At 40.0% G+C, this 20,777-nt stretch overlaps 1 protein-coding gene across 1 annotated transcript in view; it reads left to right on the forward strand.

Moving 5' to 3' along the window:
- The window catches only part of RNF150 (ring finger protein 150), a gene marked incomplete at both ends in the record, with an annotated part of 236,001 nt that extends 216,682 nt beyond the window's left edge, over window positions 1-19,319 (forward strand). Inside the window, one exon of the mRNA XM_082838513.1 lies at window positions 19,201-19,319. Within this exon, the coding sequence (XP_082694639.1) occupies window positions 19,201-19,319 (119 nt within the window). The remainder of the gene's footprint in view (window positions 1-19,200) is intronic.
- Between the last annotated feature and the right edge of the window lie 1,458 nt (window positions 19,320-20,777).

Raw genomic sequence — 20,777 nt, forward strand, 5'->3', positions numbered from 1 at the left:
TCCCATTGCATGGCCAAATATTGATTAAAATTCTGAGTTTTGTTCTAAACACAAAGAGCTAGAAATTGCATCCTGTGAGCCAGACGAATGGGTTAGGTTATGATTAGATAGCATGCATGAGTGGCCCATGGCTTTTGCTATTAGAAGCTGCAGATAGAATCCATTAGGTTTTCCAGGAAGGCATATAAACACATCCGTCTAGGTGAATCACAGTAAGTTATTGTTGCGATACCTGCTCATGCTCTGGGTCAAAACATCAGGCTGCTTTTCTTTAGCTAAGAGTGGGTCTGGCAGTTCTCGAGGGCTTATTAGTGCCACCACTTTGAACCCACCCCCTCCCGCCCCAAAACACCAGGTGGTGACCTGTTCTCAAACCAGCCAGAAGTGAATTATGCAGTATTTATTGGAGGCGTTGGAAGCAGTCTGGGGTTCTTCTAAACAAATGACTTGCAGTCGACGTTTTTTAAACAGGCTTCTCCATGTGTTTTATGGGGAAGTAGGTGGTCAGAATGGTCAGAAACAATAATTATGTTAAAAACCTTGTATCGATTGTGGTAGTAGAACAGGTTGATGTAAAATGATGCCTGCATACAGGACTCCAGTGTGCTCATGGCAGTGTTGTGTCTCTAGTTCAGTGCTGAGCTGTTTGTTTACCTTATAATTTGCTTAAGCTCTTCTTGAGGACTTGTATTTCAGCAGTTTCACTGTTGAAAATGCTTCTTTCTTTTAAAAAACGTATGTGTAAGAAACCGTGTTCCTGTTTCTGTCCTCCCCTCCCCAGCCCCTTCCGGAGTGATGTAAAGGATCCCCTACTTTGCTATGTTCTGCAGCTTGAACTTTAAACTAGACCTTGGGTTTCCATCAGAGCCTGTTCTCTAGTTTCTTCTTGCTCTTATGTTGGACTATCTTGTAACAGGGCGACACTTGTACCGGCAGGAGGGATAAGGCTGTCACATGGCAAATGAGCTCTTTATGAAATGTTGATGCATCAACCTACATCGAATCCCACTGAAGAAATAGAACATTACAGAAACAGTGAGGTAGTGGCCAGGGAAAGAAAGGACACCCTTTGTCCATCAGGACCTTGATAGACAAAGAAGGAAGGCAAGAGGCTTAATGGGATAGAAATAAAGCAGTTCTCAGTAAATGTACTAAATACAATAATAGCTCCCTGTTATCTGGCACACCGTGTGCCAAACGCACTGTGAAGTGAAGCACTATGGGGGTGTGTGTACATACAGACACACCAGGTCTCGTTACAGCTACAAAAATATTATTATCACTATTTTCCTGATAAGGAAACTGAACTTGTTTATTTTCACCAGTTCATTTAAGCAAGTACTTTTTATGCACAAACATAATATAATCCAGGTACATTAAGGTCATGACATTTCAGCCTGGAATTCAAATCACTCTTCTATTTTAGTACAGCCTACCTCTCCAACCCCATGCCTGACAGTGAGACCAGTCAGGAAAGTGGAAATCTCTCTAAGTGTTTCAAAATAGGGGAATGTAATGCAAGAAATTGATTACAAAGATATCAGGAGAACATAAACACTAGCCTTTATCTTGCACCATACATAAAATTAACTCGAGGAACTTCCCTGGTGGCACAATGGTTAAGAATCTGCCTGCCAGTGCAGGGGACACGGGTTCAATCCCTGGTCTGGGAAGATCCCACATGCCGCGGAGCAACTAAGCCCATGTGCCACAATTACTGAGCCTGCGCTCCAGAGCCCATGGGCCACAGCCACTGAGCCCAAATGGCACAACTACTGAATCCCACTTGCCTAGAGCCCGTGCTCTGCAACAAGAGAAGCCACTGCAGTGAGAAGCCCGCGCACCACAAGAAAGTGTAACCCCTGCTCGCCGCAACTAGAGAAAGCCCACACCCAGCAACGAAGACTCAACGCAGCCAAAAATAAATTTAAAAATAAATTAAAAAAATAATAAGAATAATGAAAAATAAAATTAACTCAAAACGGGTCAAAGATCTCAGCATGTGATACACCACTTTAGTAGAACAAAGGATGAAAATAATATCATCTCAATTGATGCAGAAAAAGCATTTGACAGAACACACAAAAACCAGTTGATTTTCCAAAGACTAACAGTGAATAACCTTAAAAGGAGATTAAGAAAACAATCTCATTTACAATAACATCAAAAAGAATAAAGTATTTAGGAGTAAACTTAACTGAGGAGACGGAAGACTTGTACACTAAAAACGACAAAACATTGCTGAAAGAAATTTAAAAGACACAAATAAATAGAAAGCCATCCCCTATTTGTGGATTGGAAGACTTAATATTGTTAAATGTTCCTACTACCCAGAGCAATCTATAGATTCAATGCAATCCCTATCAAAATCCCAATGGCATTTTTTGCAGAAGTAAAAAAAAAGAAAAAATCCTAAACTTCATATGGAATCTCAGAAGACCCTGAATAGCCAAAACAATCCTGAGAAAGAACAACAAAGTTAGAGATCTCACACTTCCTGATTTCAAAGTATATTACAAAGCTACCATAATCAGAAGAGGGTAGAAATGGCACAAAGACACATAGACCAATGAAACAGAATAGCGAGCCCAGAAATAAACCCTCACATATATGGTCAAATGCTCTGTGACAAGGGTGCCAAGACCACACAATGGGGAAGGATAGTCTTCTTGACAAATGGTGTTGGGAAAACTGGAAATCCATATGCAAAAGAAAGAAGTTGGACCCTTATCTTGCAGGAATCATGCAGGATGGTGGTGTCCTGGGCATCTGTGGCACAACAATGTGCATGTGGTCAACAATATTGTACTGTATACTTGGAAGTTGTTTTGAGAGTGAATTTAATGTGCTGTGGTTTTTTGCCACCAGAAAAAAAAAAAAATTGACTGTTTCTTATATAGTTACATATACCCACCATATGGACCCAGCAGTGCACTTCTAGGTATTTACCCAAGAGAAATGAAAATGTATGCCCTCAAAAAGACTTGCACACAAATGTTCATAGCAGCTTTATTTACATTAGCCAATAACTGGAAATAACTCAAATGTTCATCAGTTTATGAATGGATAAGCAAAATGTGATGTATACACATGGTGGATCACTGTTCAGCAATAAACAGGAGTGAACTATTGAGATAGGCACCATCATGGATAGATTTCACAATGAGTATACTGAGTGAAGGGAACCAGACACAGAAGAGTACATACTGTAAAACTGCGTGTGTATAAAATTATAGAAAATTCATCTTAATCTAGAGCCGTAATTCTCCACTGGGGGTGATTTTGCCCCTCCGGGGGGCATTTGGCAACGTCTGGAGACTTTCTGATTGTCATAGCTGGGGAGGGGGTAGCACTATTGGCATTCAGTGGATAGAGACCAAGAATACTACGAATCATCCTGCAATTCCCAGGACATCCCCCCTACGAGGAAGAATTCTCCAGCCCTGAATATCAATTATACCAATGTTGAAAAACACTGATAAGAGTTATAAAAAGAAAAGCAGATCAGGTGTTAGCTGGGTCCAGGGACAGGGGGAGGGAATGACTATAAAAGGACATGAAAAAGCTTTGGGGGGAAATAGAAGTGTTTAACATTTCAAATAAACACCATCAGGATAGTAAAGGTGGTTGCAAGAGTACATCCATGCATTACGTCCCTCAAAGCTCATCAAAACTATGATTCAATAAAGTTGACTTAAAAAAACAGTTTGGCGTAAAATAGCTAGCTAGTAGGAAGCAGCCGCATAGCACAGGGAGATCAGCTCGGTGCTTTGTGACCACCTAGGGGGGTGGGATAGGGAGGGTGGGAGGGAGACGCAAGAGGGAAGAGATGTGGGAACATATGTATATGTATAACTGATTCACTTTGTTATAAAGCAGAAACTAACACACCATTGTAAAGCAATTATACTCCAATAAAGATGTAAAAAAAAGAAAAAAAAAACAGTTTGGAAGACTGGAGGAGCAAGAGGGTGTTACCCAGAGCTCCTGAGCACGCTTCCACCATTCTGATGTTGCCGGAGCTGTCTTGCTTCTCCTGGGGAGACCGCCAGCACTGAGTAGGTGATCAGGATCCTCGTCTCCTGATTCTACTGAAAGCACTGTCACCACTTCTGGACCCCACAGGGACCTGCCTGAACCAGAGCATAAAAGCCTCCCTCTTCCTCCCACCTTCCAATCTCCTCGGCAGGACCTAGGAGAAAGCCAGCTGGCAAAGGAGTCTGGGAAATGCAGTTCCCAGCCTTCTAGCTCCCTATGAAACGAGAGCACAGAGGGCAGAAAGGGGGCGCAGTACCTATGGAGCAGATCTGGCACTTTGCTGTGGTTCTCCATATCCGAAGCTACAGCCAGATCAAAACATCCACCTGCCTTGTAAAGTGCTCTGATGATAACTAGTCAAGCTGGTTCTCCTGGAAGAAATGCCATCTCCCCTCATCTCCATACTTCCAGTGCTAAGCAGATCTCACCGCTGGTTTACATGTAACCTACTTCATGAACCCTCTGGGTTACCCAGTTGGAGGTGAAATTTGCCTCACCTTTCTGTTTCGTTTGCATTTTATTTATACCTCTCTTTTAGCATATATCATCCTTTATTAAGCTTATGTAGACACAAGTCTGATTTCTTTTACTAGATCAGATTCAGTTTAAAAGCAGAGACTGTGTTTAGTTTATCTTTTTTTTCCTCCAAAGGTCATCGATGGTGCTGTGTACCTAATAAATGTTCAATAAATTCCTATTGAATAAATAAGTGGTAAATAAGTTGATGAATGAATAAATGAAGTCTATAGATAATTTTATACAATTGCAGAAATGGATATCTGCATGGTATCTGCCTATCTCTCTAAATCCATCTGGTAGCATTCCCTTTTTTATTCTTTTTTCATTCCAGTCATATTCACATTTATCAAGAGCCTTCCATATACCAGATACTATGCTTAATGCTTAAGGTTTTACGTGGGTAGTACTAATTAGGAATTGTAAAATAGCTATTAACAACATAAAATGTTCACTAGATTTTGCCTTCTTTCCTGCAAAAACTAATGTAAAACTAATGCAAAAAATCACATTATCCCTTCTTTTTGCTCTTAGTAAGGAATTACTCAATGAAAGAATTGTTAATGAAATCATAAGGAGTTTGAGCAGTTGGAGAAAATCTTTCTCCTGCTGGGTGAAGCGTCACAGGGAAAGAAAACTGATGATGAAGAGATAAAAGCAGAGAGTGAAATCCTAACTTATGATCTTATTTAATATCCAGATTTCCAGGGAGTTCTCCTTTACCAAGTCAGAATAAGAACAATGCTTTAAACGTCCCCAGGGGAAAAAGAATTTTCCTGATTTGAGCTCGCCATGTCTATAATTATGAAGCATTTAAAAGGGCAAAAGTGCCAGTTATATCTGAACAATTCTAGGAGTCACTTGGCCAAGTGGATGAATTTATATTGTAAGCCTGGAATGCTTGGTTCTCTAAGGTGACCAAGCATTGTCTTTAGGAACAACCTAGCAGCAAATAGAAATCTAGCAGCTGTGCCATTGCAGAACAGCATAGCTGTCAACAGCACTGGCTGTTGGGTCAGGATTCCATTTCTGCCTCTTTCTGTGTTTTTGACCGTGGACAAGTTGACTTCACCTGCAAAATGGGAAGCAGTCATTGGGGTAATCATCCACCTACTCCAGAGCATCCTTGTAAGGATGACATACGTAACATGTAATTGCTTAGAACAACGCCTGGAATATAGGAAGCAGTCCTGCACTCCAGCTATTATGATTGCACAGCCTCTGAAGCAAGTGACACAAAGGCCTACCATTCTCACAGCAGAAGCCACTCATAAGAGGGAAAATTTAAACGAAACTGGAAGTTTATCTCCCCAGAAATTCTTGTTAAGCAAAAGAGAGAAAAGCAAGGAACACATGTGAAAGGAATACCTTTCCTTATTGGAAACACTCTGCGTTTGAAATCAAACTAACTTTCCCGCTTAGATTACGACAGGGAGTATATAAGCAGTGCTCCAACCCTAAAAAACCTTCATTCTGAAAAGAAATGAAAAGACAGCGATATTATAAGGCAGCCAGTCTGGTTGTATGTCTCCCCTGTGGTGCTTTTGTATAATACAGGGTGATCGGAAATGTCCTATTTTCAAAAAGATAAGCATCAGTAGCAACGGAGAAGGATGCTTTTTTTCCTTGAAAACGTATTTTTCAAGTACATGGGGAAAAATAAGCTTTCATGTGATGCAGAACAGTTCCCAGCGTGTGAACATCAAGCCTACTGGAGAATCAGGACACCTGGGGGACTATGTTCATCCCTCCCTTATTTTCTCTCGACACAGAGAACACTTACTCTGAGGGCAATGCTTGTTCATTCCTAACAGAACGGGACTTATTCCAGCCTGCTACGGCTCTATGCCTCCTTTCATAAGTCAGGCAGGAGAGTAAATAGCAAACCTCATTCTGGGATGGATAATTGTCTGCTTTAGCTGTGAATAACCATCATATAGAAACAATTAAGTAGGGAAGCGGTGACTTCATATGACAAGTGTCCTGTCAAGTTAGTAAAACACATGGTCAGTGAAATGTAAACCAAAAGATGCATTTTTTTTATAGAAAGCCAAGCCACTCTTGTTGCAGGCAGCAATGTGTTCTTCAACTTACCCAGGATGGAAAACCTCTTAAGTGAATGCTTCTCAGCCTTTTGTGGTTTCTGTAAGAATCTGGTAACAGTAAACCCTCTCACCAGAAAAATGCATAAATGCACATAACCACAGGAGTGTGTATGTAATTTTGAGTACCTGGACTCCCCCAGAAGTCCACACTAATCCTCAGGCTAAGAATCTCAACTCTGAAGTACAGATATGGTCCAGTTTGTGGACGCTGGTGTCAGACAGGCCTTGGTGTAAATTCTGGATCCAACTCTTACTGCCATGTACCTTTCCGAGCCTTAGTTTTTATCACCTGCAAATAGAAATAATAATTCTTCCTATGTCATAGGTTAATTGTGAATATTCAATCTATTTAAAGTACTTAGCATAGTCCCTGGCATATTACTAACAATAAGCACTAATATTGTTATTAGTTAATAAAATATAAAACTTGACACCCTATGTGTCCACAGAGGGACTTCAATTCAATTTCACTGCTACAAACATTTACCAAGTGCCTCCTACTTCTGAAAGAGTGCGGTGGGATCCTGAAATGGGAATGTTGACAATGGGTGGCCCTGAGCCAGCGAAGTAAGATAGGCCCGATATGCCCAAGACAGGACAGGCCAGATCTCAGGTTGGAAGGAACTTGAAGTCATCCAGCCCCACCGTTATAGACAGTTATATCAAACCCCCAGCAGAACTACAACTGCAATGTCCATTTCACAAAGGGAAACCTGTGACTCTTTAGGTAACACTTTATGTATTAAAGAGGAAAGGAATAAACCAAAGATATTAATCACTTATGGACTAAATGGAATTAATAAAAACAAATCCCGCCACTAAGAATTTTTGGGTTATCCACAGTTAGCCTACTGATGGATTTTACTTAGAATTAAATGTGGAAATATGTGACAGCAGTAGTTATGGATCAACAAAATCGGTCACAAAGCTCCATTTAAAACAGTGTTTTCTGCTCACCATCTAATCAGGTGCTTTTTAACATTGATAAAGAGATTCAAGACGGAGCATTAGATACTTGGGATCAGTCTTTAAATCCACCAAAATACCTTCTCTATGCTGAAGTCAATAAAACGTAAAAGAAGCAGACTCATAGAGAACAAAGTAGTGCTTACCAGTGGGGATGGGGTTAAAGGGCAATTTAGGGGTGGGGGATCGAGGCACAAACTGCTGGGTATAAGATAGGCTCAAGGATGTATTGCACAACACAGGGAATATAGCCATTATTTTGTAATAACTGTAAATGGAAAGTAACCTTTAAAGTTGTATAAAAATAAAAAAGTAGTAAAAAATAAACTATCACTTCAATTTGTCCTCTTACCTCCATTCCTATTACAACAAGCCACCACCATGTTTCATCTGTTTTGCTGCCGTGGTTTCTTCTGGATTATCTCCACCCTTGACCTACCAATCCATTCTTCACTTAACAGCAAGAGTGCTCCTTTAAAATATTAAGCAGATCATATTACTCCCTGTTTAAATTCTCTCAATGTCCTTACAATGCATGAAACCAAGAGAGGAAAATGTGTCAAGTAGGTATTATACTACTGTGTCAAAGGGACTAAGGCTTTTTTTTTGTTTATGAAATAGGAATAATAATACCCACATCAAAGGGTTATTGTGAGAATTCAGTAAAGGCCAATGTTATTTTTGCATTCATTTTATATTAGCTTTTTCAGGGAAGAAGATAAAATTCGGTGAACATTTATATTATTGTTAATTGTTACTTTACACTCCTCAGTTAGTACCGCCTACAGAGAACCTTCTAAATGTTTTAGTGTCAACATTTTTATTTGTATTATTTTGGCCTCAAAGTAAAACATCTGCCTTGATTAAAGGATAAAACCCTGCTTTTAAAAATTATGAAGCAGGGCTTCCCTGGTGGTGCAGTGGTTGAGAATCTGCCTGCTAATGCAGGGGACATGGGTTCGAGCCCTGGTCTGGGAAGATCCCACACACCATGGAGCAGCTAGGCCCGTGAGCCACAACTACTGAGCCTGCACATCTGGAGCCTGTGCTCCGCAACAGGAGAGGCCACGATAGTGAGAGGCCCGCGCACGGCGATGAAGAGTGGCCCCCACTTGCCACAACTAAAGAAAGCCCTCTCACAGAAACGAAAGACGCAGCACAGCAAAAATAAATTAATTAATAAACTCCTACGCCCAGCATCTTCTAAAAAATATATATATATGGAGCAAACCAAGTTCAATTAAAAACACAGGACAGAGTAAAGAATAACTTCAGATGTCTTCAGATCATTTTTTTAAGTTTTGGCATGGAAAATGATTAGATATTGTGGTTGATGCAATGTCACATCATGAAAATTGCACCATTTTTGGAAAATCTCTATTTTTATTGGTTTGAATTCATCTTTGCCTAGAGCAGTGCAGGACAATTTCCAAAATAGCCCCATGAATTCAACAGCCCATAGTTATAGCAGTCCCCACAGCCCTTTTCTTTTTCAATTCACACATTCCGATTTAGAAAACACCACGCTGAGAATGAATCCTTGAAATCTGCTGAGGCTGGTGGCTGAGAAGATAGGAGTGTAGGTGAAAAGCTGCAGGTAGAGTAAGCTATCTCTACACAAGTCAACTCTCATCTGTGCTTCCTTTTGTACTAGCTCCATATGAAAGCTATAAGATCACTCCATGGTGAGCTCTTCCGTTGACTTATAGTTTACTTGTGAGCTGTCATTTTTGGCTTCTTGTGAACTAAATTGGTTCATGGACTATTGCCCAAAAGAACAAGAACAAGAAGAAGGAGAAGGAGAAAGAGGGGCAGGTGAAGGGGGAAGGGAAGGGAGAGAATATATCTCTACAGTACAGCCCTCATTTTTAAAATTTTTTATATAATTTTTAAAGGTTACACTCCATTTACAGGTATTACAAAATATTGGCCATATTCCCTTGTGTTGTACAATACATCCTTGTAGCCTGTCTTACACCCAGTAGTTTGTGCCTCCCACTCCCCCCACATCATGACCCTCCCCCTCCCCCCACTGGTAACCACTAGTTTGTTCTCTCTGTGAGTCTGCTTCCTTTTTTGTTGTATTCACTAGTTTTGTTGTATTTTTTAGATTTCGCATATAAGTGATATCATACAGTATTTGTCTTTCTCTGTCTGACTTATTTCACTTAGCATAACACCCTCCCAGTCTATCCATGTTGTTGCAAGTGGCAAAATTTCATTCTTTTTTATAGCTGAGTAGTATTCCATTGTACGTATATGTGTATATATATCACATCTTCTTTATCCATTCAGCTGTCGATGGACACTTAGGTTGCTTCCATATCTTTGGCCCTCATTTTTTATCTCCAGGAATAAGAATATTTCAGGTTTCTTTACACCTCAGAGTAGTGATTTCTCCCATTTAGTACATACTTGTACTAAATATACACTAGCAAACCTTCTTTTTGATTAAGGGAAAAAAAATTTTAATAGAAAGCAACATGTTGAAGGGTTATGACAAAAGAAACACAACTCTTTCTCACCGGGAATTCTATTAAATAATTATTTATTGAGCACCTGCCATGTATGAGGAACTGTGCTAGATTGGCATCAGCATATACATGAATAAACTGTAACAACTGGAAAGGACTCTAAGATATCTAGAACAAACTCTCATTTTATAGACATTTAAACTCTAGTCCTAAAGGAGAAAGTGACTTATACCAAGTAACATGTGTAGTTACTTATAGCCGAGACTAGAATACCATCTCCTAAAGTAAGATAGGATCCCAGATCTCATAAATATAATTTTCAGTATATAATTTTCTCATTGCAAAAGTGATGCTTACAGAGAGCACTGAGTAAAAAGAGTGGATTGAACACATGAAATTACTTCCAGCCACTCCTAAAACCTCACAAAAACTATAGCAAAGGGATGTTTGTAAGGCATAGACCAACATGGACAGGGAAAATGTAAAAAGAGACAAAGGCGGGCTTCCCTGGTGGCGCAGTGGTTGAGAGTCCGCCTGCCGATGCAGGGGACACGGGTTCGTGCCCCGGTCCGGGAGGATCCCGCATGCTGCGGAGCGGCTGGGCCCGTGATCCACGGCCGCTGGGCCTGCGCGTCCGGAGCCTGTGCTTCGCAATGGGAGAGGCCACAACAGTGAGAGGTCCGTGTACCGCAAAAAAAAAAAAAAAGAGACAAAGGCAAAATTTGGGCAACTGGGAAAAAAATAAGGGGTCATTGACCTAGTGGACCTAAAAATCAGAGCGAGGTCATTTCCCTGGCTATGCAGGTTGTATCCAGCTGAAATTCAGTGCCCACTGCTCACTCAGCCTCCAGAGTGAAAGCTTCCTCCAGGTGGTGCTGAGTGCAGCCTACACAACAGCAAGCCACAGCCCTGCAGAGAAAACAAGTGCGAAGCAGGAAGGGGAGGGCCATCCTAGTCTGCATCAAAGAATTCCCCAAAGGTCAGGGATGGAAGGTACCAGATGGCTCTGGAGAGGAGGATAAATGGGAAGGAAGTACCACACACACAAAATAAAGATGGGCTATACATACAGGTATAGATACAGATAGAGATATGGATGTGGATACAGACATAGATAAAGATACAGATATTTAGCCAGCCTAGAATGTATACAGTATGAGGCAGGAATCCAGTTTCACCTTTTTCTAAATGACTAGTTTTATTGAATTTTTGTTGAATGTCACCATTTTCAAAGACTAAATACTGTACTTCTATCTTCCAAGATCTGCTTCCAAAGTTTTATTCTACCCATTGATCTGTCTACATTTCTACGAACCTCATGCACTTTTGGGTCTGGGAAACATTTTAGATCTCAGTCTTTAGGTATATCCCTGTGGAATACCTCATTTCTCTAAAACTGATTCTAAGACCATAACTCTTTGTTAGTTCTCTGTTTGTCTCCTTTTAAACATCTGAAGAATTCACTACCCTTCATGAAACTCATATATTTTTCTTAACTGCACTTCAACATGAAATAAATTATATCAATGATTATGAGAGCAAAAGTGTATTATAACCATCCGCATTCTTTAGCACTTAAATGTTTTGTTGGTCTTTTAATTGCGTACTTCTTCTGCAGGGTAATGGACCATACAAGATCTTCTGGTTTTAAAGCTGCCTTCTAGGCAGCTGAGCTCCCCAGCCTCCCTGTTCATACTCCCTAGCTTGCCTCTGCATCCCAGTCATATTTAAATACAGTCTGATGTCCGTCTGCACAAGGCTCCCTATCACCTACAGCCATCTGTGCATGCTATTGCTAGTGCTTAAAAGATTCATCTTTCTCATTCATCTGGCTAAAATACAAGTTATCCTATAGGACTCAGTTTAGATATCGCAGCCTGTGGGAAGCCTTCTTTGATTCACTAAATGGTTATGTAGCCCCATTACCTGCTCCTATAAAACCGGTACATCTTCCAGCAAAGTGCTTGTCCTGTTCGGTGGTAATTGACAAGTAAATGGTCTGCCTGTCTACTGGACAGTAAGCTCCTTGAGGTCTGGAACGGCCTCGCTCTCACCTATATCCCTACAGTTAGCATAAGCCTTAGCACATAGGAGGGACTCAATAATTATGTCTTGAGTGAATGAATGATATCTGTTCATTGAAGAATGGCTAGGAGTAAAACTAAATTTTTTTAAAGAAAAGAAAATAATTATAAACACTAAAACTTGAGACAACTCTTATTAACATTTTTGGTTTTCTTGCTTCTACTTAACTTTCTCGGTCGATTTCACTGCACTACAAACTCTCTGGAAACATCACTTTAGTGATTATAACCAGAAGATTGTCCTTTAGAAGAAATATAGTTTACTGAGATATTATTTATTGTTGGGCTTCTTGCCATGCTTTACTGCTATAAATAATGCTTAAATGAATAGTTTTGCATCTCTGATAATTTCTCTATAATGCATTCTGGAAATGAAATTACTGAGTGAAAATTTCACAGTTGTGAGTGCAGTTGATCAAAATACCTACCTCAATGTACCCTTAACTGTAATACACTCTTTTTTAAAGAGTGAAGATTTCATAAAAAATAAGAATAGCTTCTTTTTACCTGATATTTATTGTCCATTTATATTACATTTTTTGTGAACTGTATAACAGTAACCTTTACCAATTTTTCTGTTGGAATCTTAGTTTTTCTTATTTATTTAAAAGCTCTCTGTTAAGAATACAGTCCTCAAAGATTGGTTCAAGATGGCGGAGTAAGAGGACGTGCTCTCACTCCCTCTTGCAAGAGCACTGGAATCACAACCAACTGCTGAACAATCATCGACAGGAAGACACTGGAATGCACCCAAAAAGATACCCCACATCCAAAGACAAAGGAGAAGCCACAGTGTGATGGTAGGAGGGGTGCAATCACAATAAAATCAAATCCCATAACTGCTGGGTGGGTGACTCACAAACTGGAGAACACTTATACCACAGAAGTCCACCCACTGGAGTGAAGGCTCTGAGCCCCACGTCAGGCTTCCCAACCTGGGGGTCCGGCAACGGGAGGTGGAATTCCTAAAGAATCAGACTTTGAAGGTTAGCGGGATTTGACTACAGGACTTTGACAGGACTGGAGAAACAGAGACTCCACTCTGGGAGGGCACACGCAAAGTGGTGTGCGCATCAGGAGCCAGGGGAAGGAGCAGTGACCCCCATAGGAGACTGAACCAGACCTACCTGCTAGTGTTACAGGGTCTCCTGCAGAGGCAGGGGGTGGCTGTGTCTCACCATGAGGACAGGACACTGGCCGCAGAAGTTCTGGGAAGTACTCCTTGTCATGAGCCCTCCCAGAGTCCGCCATTAGCCCCACCAAAGAGCCCAGGCAGGCTCCAGTGTGGGGTCGCCTCAGGCCAAACAACCAACACGGAGGGAACTCAGCCCCACCCATCAGCAAACAAGCAGATTAAAGTTTTACTGAGCTCTGCCTACCAGAGCAACAGTCAGCTCTACCCACCACCAGTCCCTCCCATCAAGAAACTTGCACAAGCCTCTTAGATAGCCTCATCCACCAGAGGGCAGACAGCAGAAGCAACAAGAACTACAATCCTGCAGCCTGTGGAACAAAAACCACATTCACAGAAAGATAGACAAGATGAAAAGGCAGAGGGCTATGTACCAGATGAAGGAACAAGATAAAACCCCAGAAAAACAACTAAATGAAGTGGAGATAGGCAACCTTCCAGAAAAAGAATTCAGAATAATGATAGTGAAGATGATCCAGGACCTCAGAAAAAGAATGGAGGCAAAGATCGAGAAGATGCAAGAAATGTTTTAACGAAGACCTAGAAGAATTAAAGAACAAACAAACAGATGAGCAATACAATAACTGAAATGAAAAATATACTAGAAGGAATCAATAGCAGAATAACTGAGGCAGAAGGATGGATAAGTGACCTGGAAGACAGAATGGTGGAATTCACTGCTGCAGAACAGAATAAAGAAAAAAGAATGAAAAGAAATGAAGACAGCCTAAGAGATGTCTGGGACAACATTAAACGCAACAACATTTGCATTATAGGGGTCCCAGAAGGAGAAGAGAGAGAGAAAGGACCCAAGAAAATATTTGAAGAGATTATAGTAAAAACCTTACCTAACATGGGAAAGGAAATAGCCACCCAAGTCCAGGAAGCGCAGAGAGTCCCATACAGGATAAACCCAAGGAGAAACACGCCAAGACACATAGTAATCAAATTGGCAAAAATTAAAGACAAAGAAAAATTATTGAAAGCAGTAAGGGAAAAATGAAAAATAACATACAAGGTAACTCCCATGAGGTTAACAGCTGATTTCTCAACAGAAACTCTATAAGCCAGGAGGCAGTGGCATGACTTATTTAAAGTGATAAAAGTAACCAAGATTACTCTACCCAGCAAGGATCTCATTCAGATTCAATGGAGAAATCAAAAGCTTTACAGACAAGCAAAAGCTAAGAGAATTAAGCACCACCAAACCAGCTCTACAACAAATGCTAAAGAAACTTCTCTAAGTGGGAAACACAAGAGAAGAAAAGACCTAAAAAAACAAACCCAAAACAGTTAAGAAAATGGTCATAGGAACATACATATCAATAATTACCTTAAACGTGAATGGATTAAATGCTCCAACCAAAAGACACATGCTTGCTGAATGGATACAAAAACAAGACCCATATATATGCTGTCTACAAGAGACCCACTTCAGACCTAAGGACACATTCAGACTGAAAGTGAGGGGATGGAAAAAGATATTCCATGCAAATGGAAATCAAAAGAAAGCTGGAGTAGCAATACTCATTTCAGATAAAATAGACTTTAAAATAAAGAAAGTTGTAAGAGACAAGGAAGGACACTACATAATGATCAAGGGATCAATCCAAGAAGAAGATATAACAATTATAAATATATATGCACCCAACATAGGAGCACCTCAATACATAAGTCAACTGCTAACAGCTATAAAATAGGAAATCGACAGTAACACAATAATAGTGGGGGACTTTAACACCTCACTTACACCAATGAACAGATCATCCAAACAGAAAATTAATAAGGAAACACAAGCTTTAAATAACACAATAGAGCAGAGACATTTAATTGATATTTATAGGACATTCCATCCAAAAACAGCAGATTACACTTTCTTCTCAAGTGCTCATGGAACATTCTCCAGGATAGATCACATCTTGGGTCACAAGTCAAGCCTCAGTAAATTTAAGAAAACTGAAATCATATCAAGAAGCTTTTCTGACCACAACACTATGAGATTAGAAATCAATTACAGGGGAAAACAACATAAAAAACACAAAAACATGGAGGCTAAACAATACATTACTAAATAACCAAGAGATCACTGAAGAAATCAAAGAGGAAATCAAAAAATACCTAGAGACAAATGACGACAAAATCATGACGATCCAAAAGCTATGAGATGCAGCAAAAGTAGTTCTAAGAGGGAAGTTTATAGCAATACAATCCTACCTCAAGAAACAAGAAAAATCTCAAATAAACAATCTAACCTCATATATAAAGGAACTAGAGAAAAAAGAATAAACAAAACCCAAAGTTAGTAGAAGGAAAGAAACCATTATGATCAGAGTAGAAATAAATGAAATAGAAACAAAGAAAACAATAGCAAAGATCAATAAAAATAAAAGTTGGTTCTTTGAGGAGATAAACAAAATTGATAAACCATTAGCCAGACTCATCAAGAAAAAGAGGGAGAGGATTCAAATCATTAAAATTAGAAATGAAAAAGGAGAAGTTACAACAGACTCCGCAGAAATACAAAGCATCCTAAGAGACTACTACAAGCAACTTTATGCCAATAAAATGGACAACCTGGAAGAAATGGACAAACTCTTAGAAAGGTATAACCTTCCAAGACTGAACCAGGAAGAAACAGAAAATAGGAACAGACCAATCACAAGTGATGAAATTGAAACTGTGATTAAAATCTTCCAGCAAACAAAATTCCAGGACCAGATGGCTTCACAGGTGAATTCTATCAAACATTTAGAGAAGAGCTAACACCCATCTTTCTCAAACTCTTCCAAAAAATTGCAGACGAAGGAACACTCCCAAACTCATTCTATGAGGCCACTGTCACCCTGATACCAAAACCAGACAAAGATACTACAAAAAAAGAAAATTATAGACCAATATCACTGATGAATAAAGATGCAAAACTCCTCAACAAAATCGTAGCAAACAGAATCCAGCAACACATTAAAATGATCATACACCATGATCAAGTGGGATTTATCCCAGCGATGCAAGGATTCTTCAATATATGCAAATCAGTCAACGTGATACACCATATTAACAAATTGAAGAATAAAAACCATATGATCATCTCAATAGATGCAGAAAAAGCTTTTGACAAAATTCAACACCCATTTATGACAAAACCTCTCCAGAAAGTGGGCATAGAGAGAGCCTACCTCAGCATAATAATGGCCATATATGACAAACCCACAGCCAACATCATTCTCAATGGTGAAAAACTGAAAGCATTTCCTCTAAGATCAGGAACAAGACAAAGATGTCCACTCTCACCACTATTATTCAACATAGTTTTGGAAGTCCTAGCCACGGCAATCAGAGAAGAAAAAGAAATAAAAGGAATACAAATTGGAAAAGAAGAAGTAAAGCTGTCACTGTTTGCAGATGACATGATACTATACGTAAAGAATCCTAAAGATGCCACCAGAAAACTACTAGAGCTAATCAATGAATTTGGTCAAGTTGCAGGATACAAAGTTAATGCACAGAAATCTCTTGCATTCCTATACACTAATGATGAAAAATCTGAAAGAGAAATTAAGGAGACACTCCCATATACCATTGCAACAAAAAGAATAAAATACCTAGGAATAAACCTACCGAGGGAGACAAAAGACCTGTATGCAGAAAACTATAAGACTCTGATGAAAGAAATTAAAGATGATATCAACATATGGAGAGATATACCATGTTCTTGGACTGGAAGAATCAATATTGTGAAAATGACTACACTACCCAAATCAATCTACAGATTCAAAGCAATCCCTATCAAATTACCAATGGCATTTTTTAAGGAACTAGAACAAAAAATCTTAAAGTTTGTATGCTGACACAAAAGACCCCGAATAGCCAAAGCAGTCTTGAGGGAAAAAAACGGAGCTGGAGGAATCAGACTCCCTGACTTCAGACTATATTACAAAGCCACAGTAATCAAGACAATATGGTACTGGCACAAACAGAAAAATATAGATCAATGGAACAAGATAGAAAGCCCAGAGGTAAACCCACACACCTATGGTCAACTCATCTATGACAAAGGAGGCAAGGATATACAATGGAGAAAAGACAGTCTCTTCAATAAGTGGTGCTGGGGAAACTGGACAGCTACATGTAAAAGAATGAAATTAGAACACTCCCTAACACCATACACAAAAATAAACTCAAAATGGATTAGAGACCTAAATGTAAGACCGGACACTATAAAACTCTTAGAGAAAGACTTAGGAAGAACACTCTTTGACATAAATCATAGCAAGATCTTTTTTCATCCACCTCCTGGAGTAATGGAAATAAAAATAAACAAATGGGACCTAATGAAACTTAAAAGCTTTTGCACAGCAAAGGAAACCATAAACAAGACAAAAAGACAACCCTCAAAATGGGAGAAAATATTTGCAAATGAATCAACAGACAAAGGATTAACCTCCAAAATATATAAACAGCTCATGCAGCTCAATATTAAAAAAACAAACAACCCAATCCAAAAATGGGCAGAAGACCTAAACAGACATTTCTGCAAAGAAGACATACAGATGGCCAAGAAGCACAGGAAAAGCTGCTCAACATCACTAATTATTAGAGGAATGCAAATCAAAACTACAGTGAGGTATCACCTCATACCAGTTAGAATGGGCATCATCTGAAAATCTACAAACAACAAATGCTGGAGAGGGTGTGGAGAAAAGGGAACCCTCTTGCACTGTTGGTGGGAATGTAAATTGATACAGCCACTATGCAGAACAGTATGGAGGTTCCTTAAAAAACTAAAAATAGAATTACCATATGACCCAGCAATCCCACTACTGGTCATATACCCAGAGAAAACCATAATTCAAAAAGACATATGCACCCCAATGTTCATTGCAGCACTATTTACAATAGCCAGGTCATGGAAGCAACCTAAATTCCCATCGACAGACGAATGGATAAAGAAGATGTGGTACGTATATACAGTGTAATATTACTCAGCCATAAAAAAGAACAAAATTGGGTCATTTGTAGAGACATGGACGGATCTAGAGACTAGCATGCAGAGTGAAGTAAGTCAGAAAGAGAGAAACAAATATCATATATTAACGCATATATGTGGAGCTAGAAAAATGGTACAGATGAACTGGTTTGCAGGGCAGAAACTGAGACACAGATATAGAGAACAAACGTACGGACACCAAGGGGGGAAAGTGGCGCGGGGTGGGGGGGGGAATGGTGGTGTGATGAATTGGGAGATTGGGATTGACATATATACACTAATATGTATAAAATGGATAACTAATAAGAACCTGCTGTATAAAAAAAATAATAAAATAAAGTTCAAAAAACAAAAACATGAATACAATCCTCTGTGAAAATTTTGCAGGTATTCCCAGTGTGACATATACCTTTGATCTTATGTTTCATGTTTTAAATATTTTTTGTCATGTTTTAAATATTTTTAGCATTTTATATACATTTATCAATCTTTTCATCTGTGAATTGCTCAATTGCTTTTCCATGTAGCACTTCTTGCCTTACTTAGAGATGTTAGATACATTTTCTTCCTACTTAGATATATACTTATAAGATATATTTTCCTCTGGCTTCATTAGTTTCTTTTGTTTACATTTAACTTCTTGACCCATTTAGAGTTTATTTGGGGATGTAGTGTGAGAAAAGTCTCTAACTAGACTTTTTTTCTTTTTTTTTTACGAAGTAGCCTAACACCTTCTCTTGGGCTTCAATGAAATGTTATTAAAGGCAATTGTATTGAAATAATCAGCATCTGAAGACATAGCTCAGTGTTCACTGTGAACTCTGTTTCCCCCCACCAGGTGAGCAGGAACCAGCTATAAGCAGTGATTCTGACATCTCGCTGATCATGGCAATGGAGGTTGGACTGTCTGACGTAGAACTTTCCACCGACCAAGACTGCGAAGAGGTGAAATCTTGAAATGGCGAATATAGAAAAAAGGGATGATAGGACCCAAGGGGAAGGAAGGGAGGAGTGCCCCAAGACTGGACCAGGCACATGCACCTCCAGACCACCTTGGCAACTCCAGGGCACTCCACACAAGAATGGTACTGAAAAGCAATACCCAAAGTCACGTTCATCAGGACGCAGTTTCTCCGTCTCTACAACAGCTCATGGCCTCGGCACCTTTGACGTCGAAAGCTGATTTTCTCTCCCATGTCCTTGTAGGCACACACTTCCGAAGTTCCTCAAACAGACTGAAAAGACACTTTTAGGGCTTCTTCGTTTCATTTCAGTTTCTTGTTTTCCTATTTGGGGAATGTTGTTGATTTCTTTGGCGCTTTCTTTTTAAGGACTGTGTGTAGTTTAAGTTCACTCTTTTGTTTTTCCTTTGATTCACTCCAGCTTTTGTACAGAGTTCTGTCTAGAAGCCTCAGTTCCTGCTATGACCAGTTTGTATTCCATCTCTGAGATTAATGGCCTTGACCTCTCAGCATGAAGTGTGCATGGCTTTAGGAAGTGCCTCAGCACCTTGAAACAGTCTAAGGCCAGCTCTCGTTTAGAATCTGAATTCTTTTAAGTGGATCTTGGAAATGCCAGCTGCCAGAGACCCCAACACCAAGCTCTGAATCTGCTGAGGCCACTGCTCATTTTTTTTAGCTCCACACGCTGGCTTCCACTTGCCAGGCTCTGTTGAGGACCCACGTGACTTGAGAAGGAAGCTCTAGGGAGGCATTTCAATCCATCTGATTCTTAACAGTCTTTGGCTGAAATTCTGAACCCACAAGTCCCCACTAGGGCATTAGCGCCATTCTCTGTGGCTGTAGGGCTTGTCCGTCACTGGGACTGCAAGCCTAGTTTTCAAACCAGATACCATATACTCTTCCCGAAAGCAAAATGTCTGTTTCCCCAAGGCTACAGCAGTCTTTTGTTACCTCCACAAATGCGTTCTGCAGGAGATGGAAGCTTTAGAAAAGATCCAGTCATCTTTGGATCCAACACAGTGGGGGCTGCAGTAGCATCTAGGTCTTACCTTAATTCCAATATGCTTCTGTTCAACCTCGCCAGACCTCGAGGGAGGATTTAGGTAAATCCTTAAGAAATTGCTTCCCAGGGCTCCCCTGACTGCGTCTAGATACCAAGTGAGGAGGGAGGTGTGATTTGATAAACCATTTGATCTAAAAAGTACAGCATGGGAATTGTTGATGTCAAGTTTCTCCTGACTGAGAGAGACAAAGAGGGAAAGGAAACGAGGTATCAAAGTGAATTCTAAAAATCCACCGGTGTTTTTGTTTGTTTGTTTGTTTGCGGTACACCGGCCTCTCACTGTTGTGGCCTCTCCCGCTGCGGAGCACAGGCTCCGGACGCTCAGGCTCAGCGGCCATGGCTCACGGGCCCAGACGCTCCGCGGCATGTGGGATCTTCCCGTACCGGGGC

The sequence above is a fragment of the Leucopleurus acutus genome, assembly GCF_964270905.1.
Source record: "Leucopleurus acutus genome assembly, chromosome: 4".
NCBI classification, from domain to species: domain Eukaryota; kingdom Metazoa; phylum Chordata; class Mammalia; order Artiodactyla; family Delphinidae; genus Leucopleurus; species Leucopleurus acutus.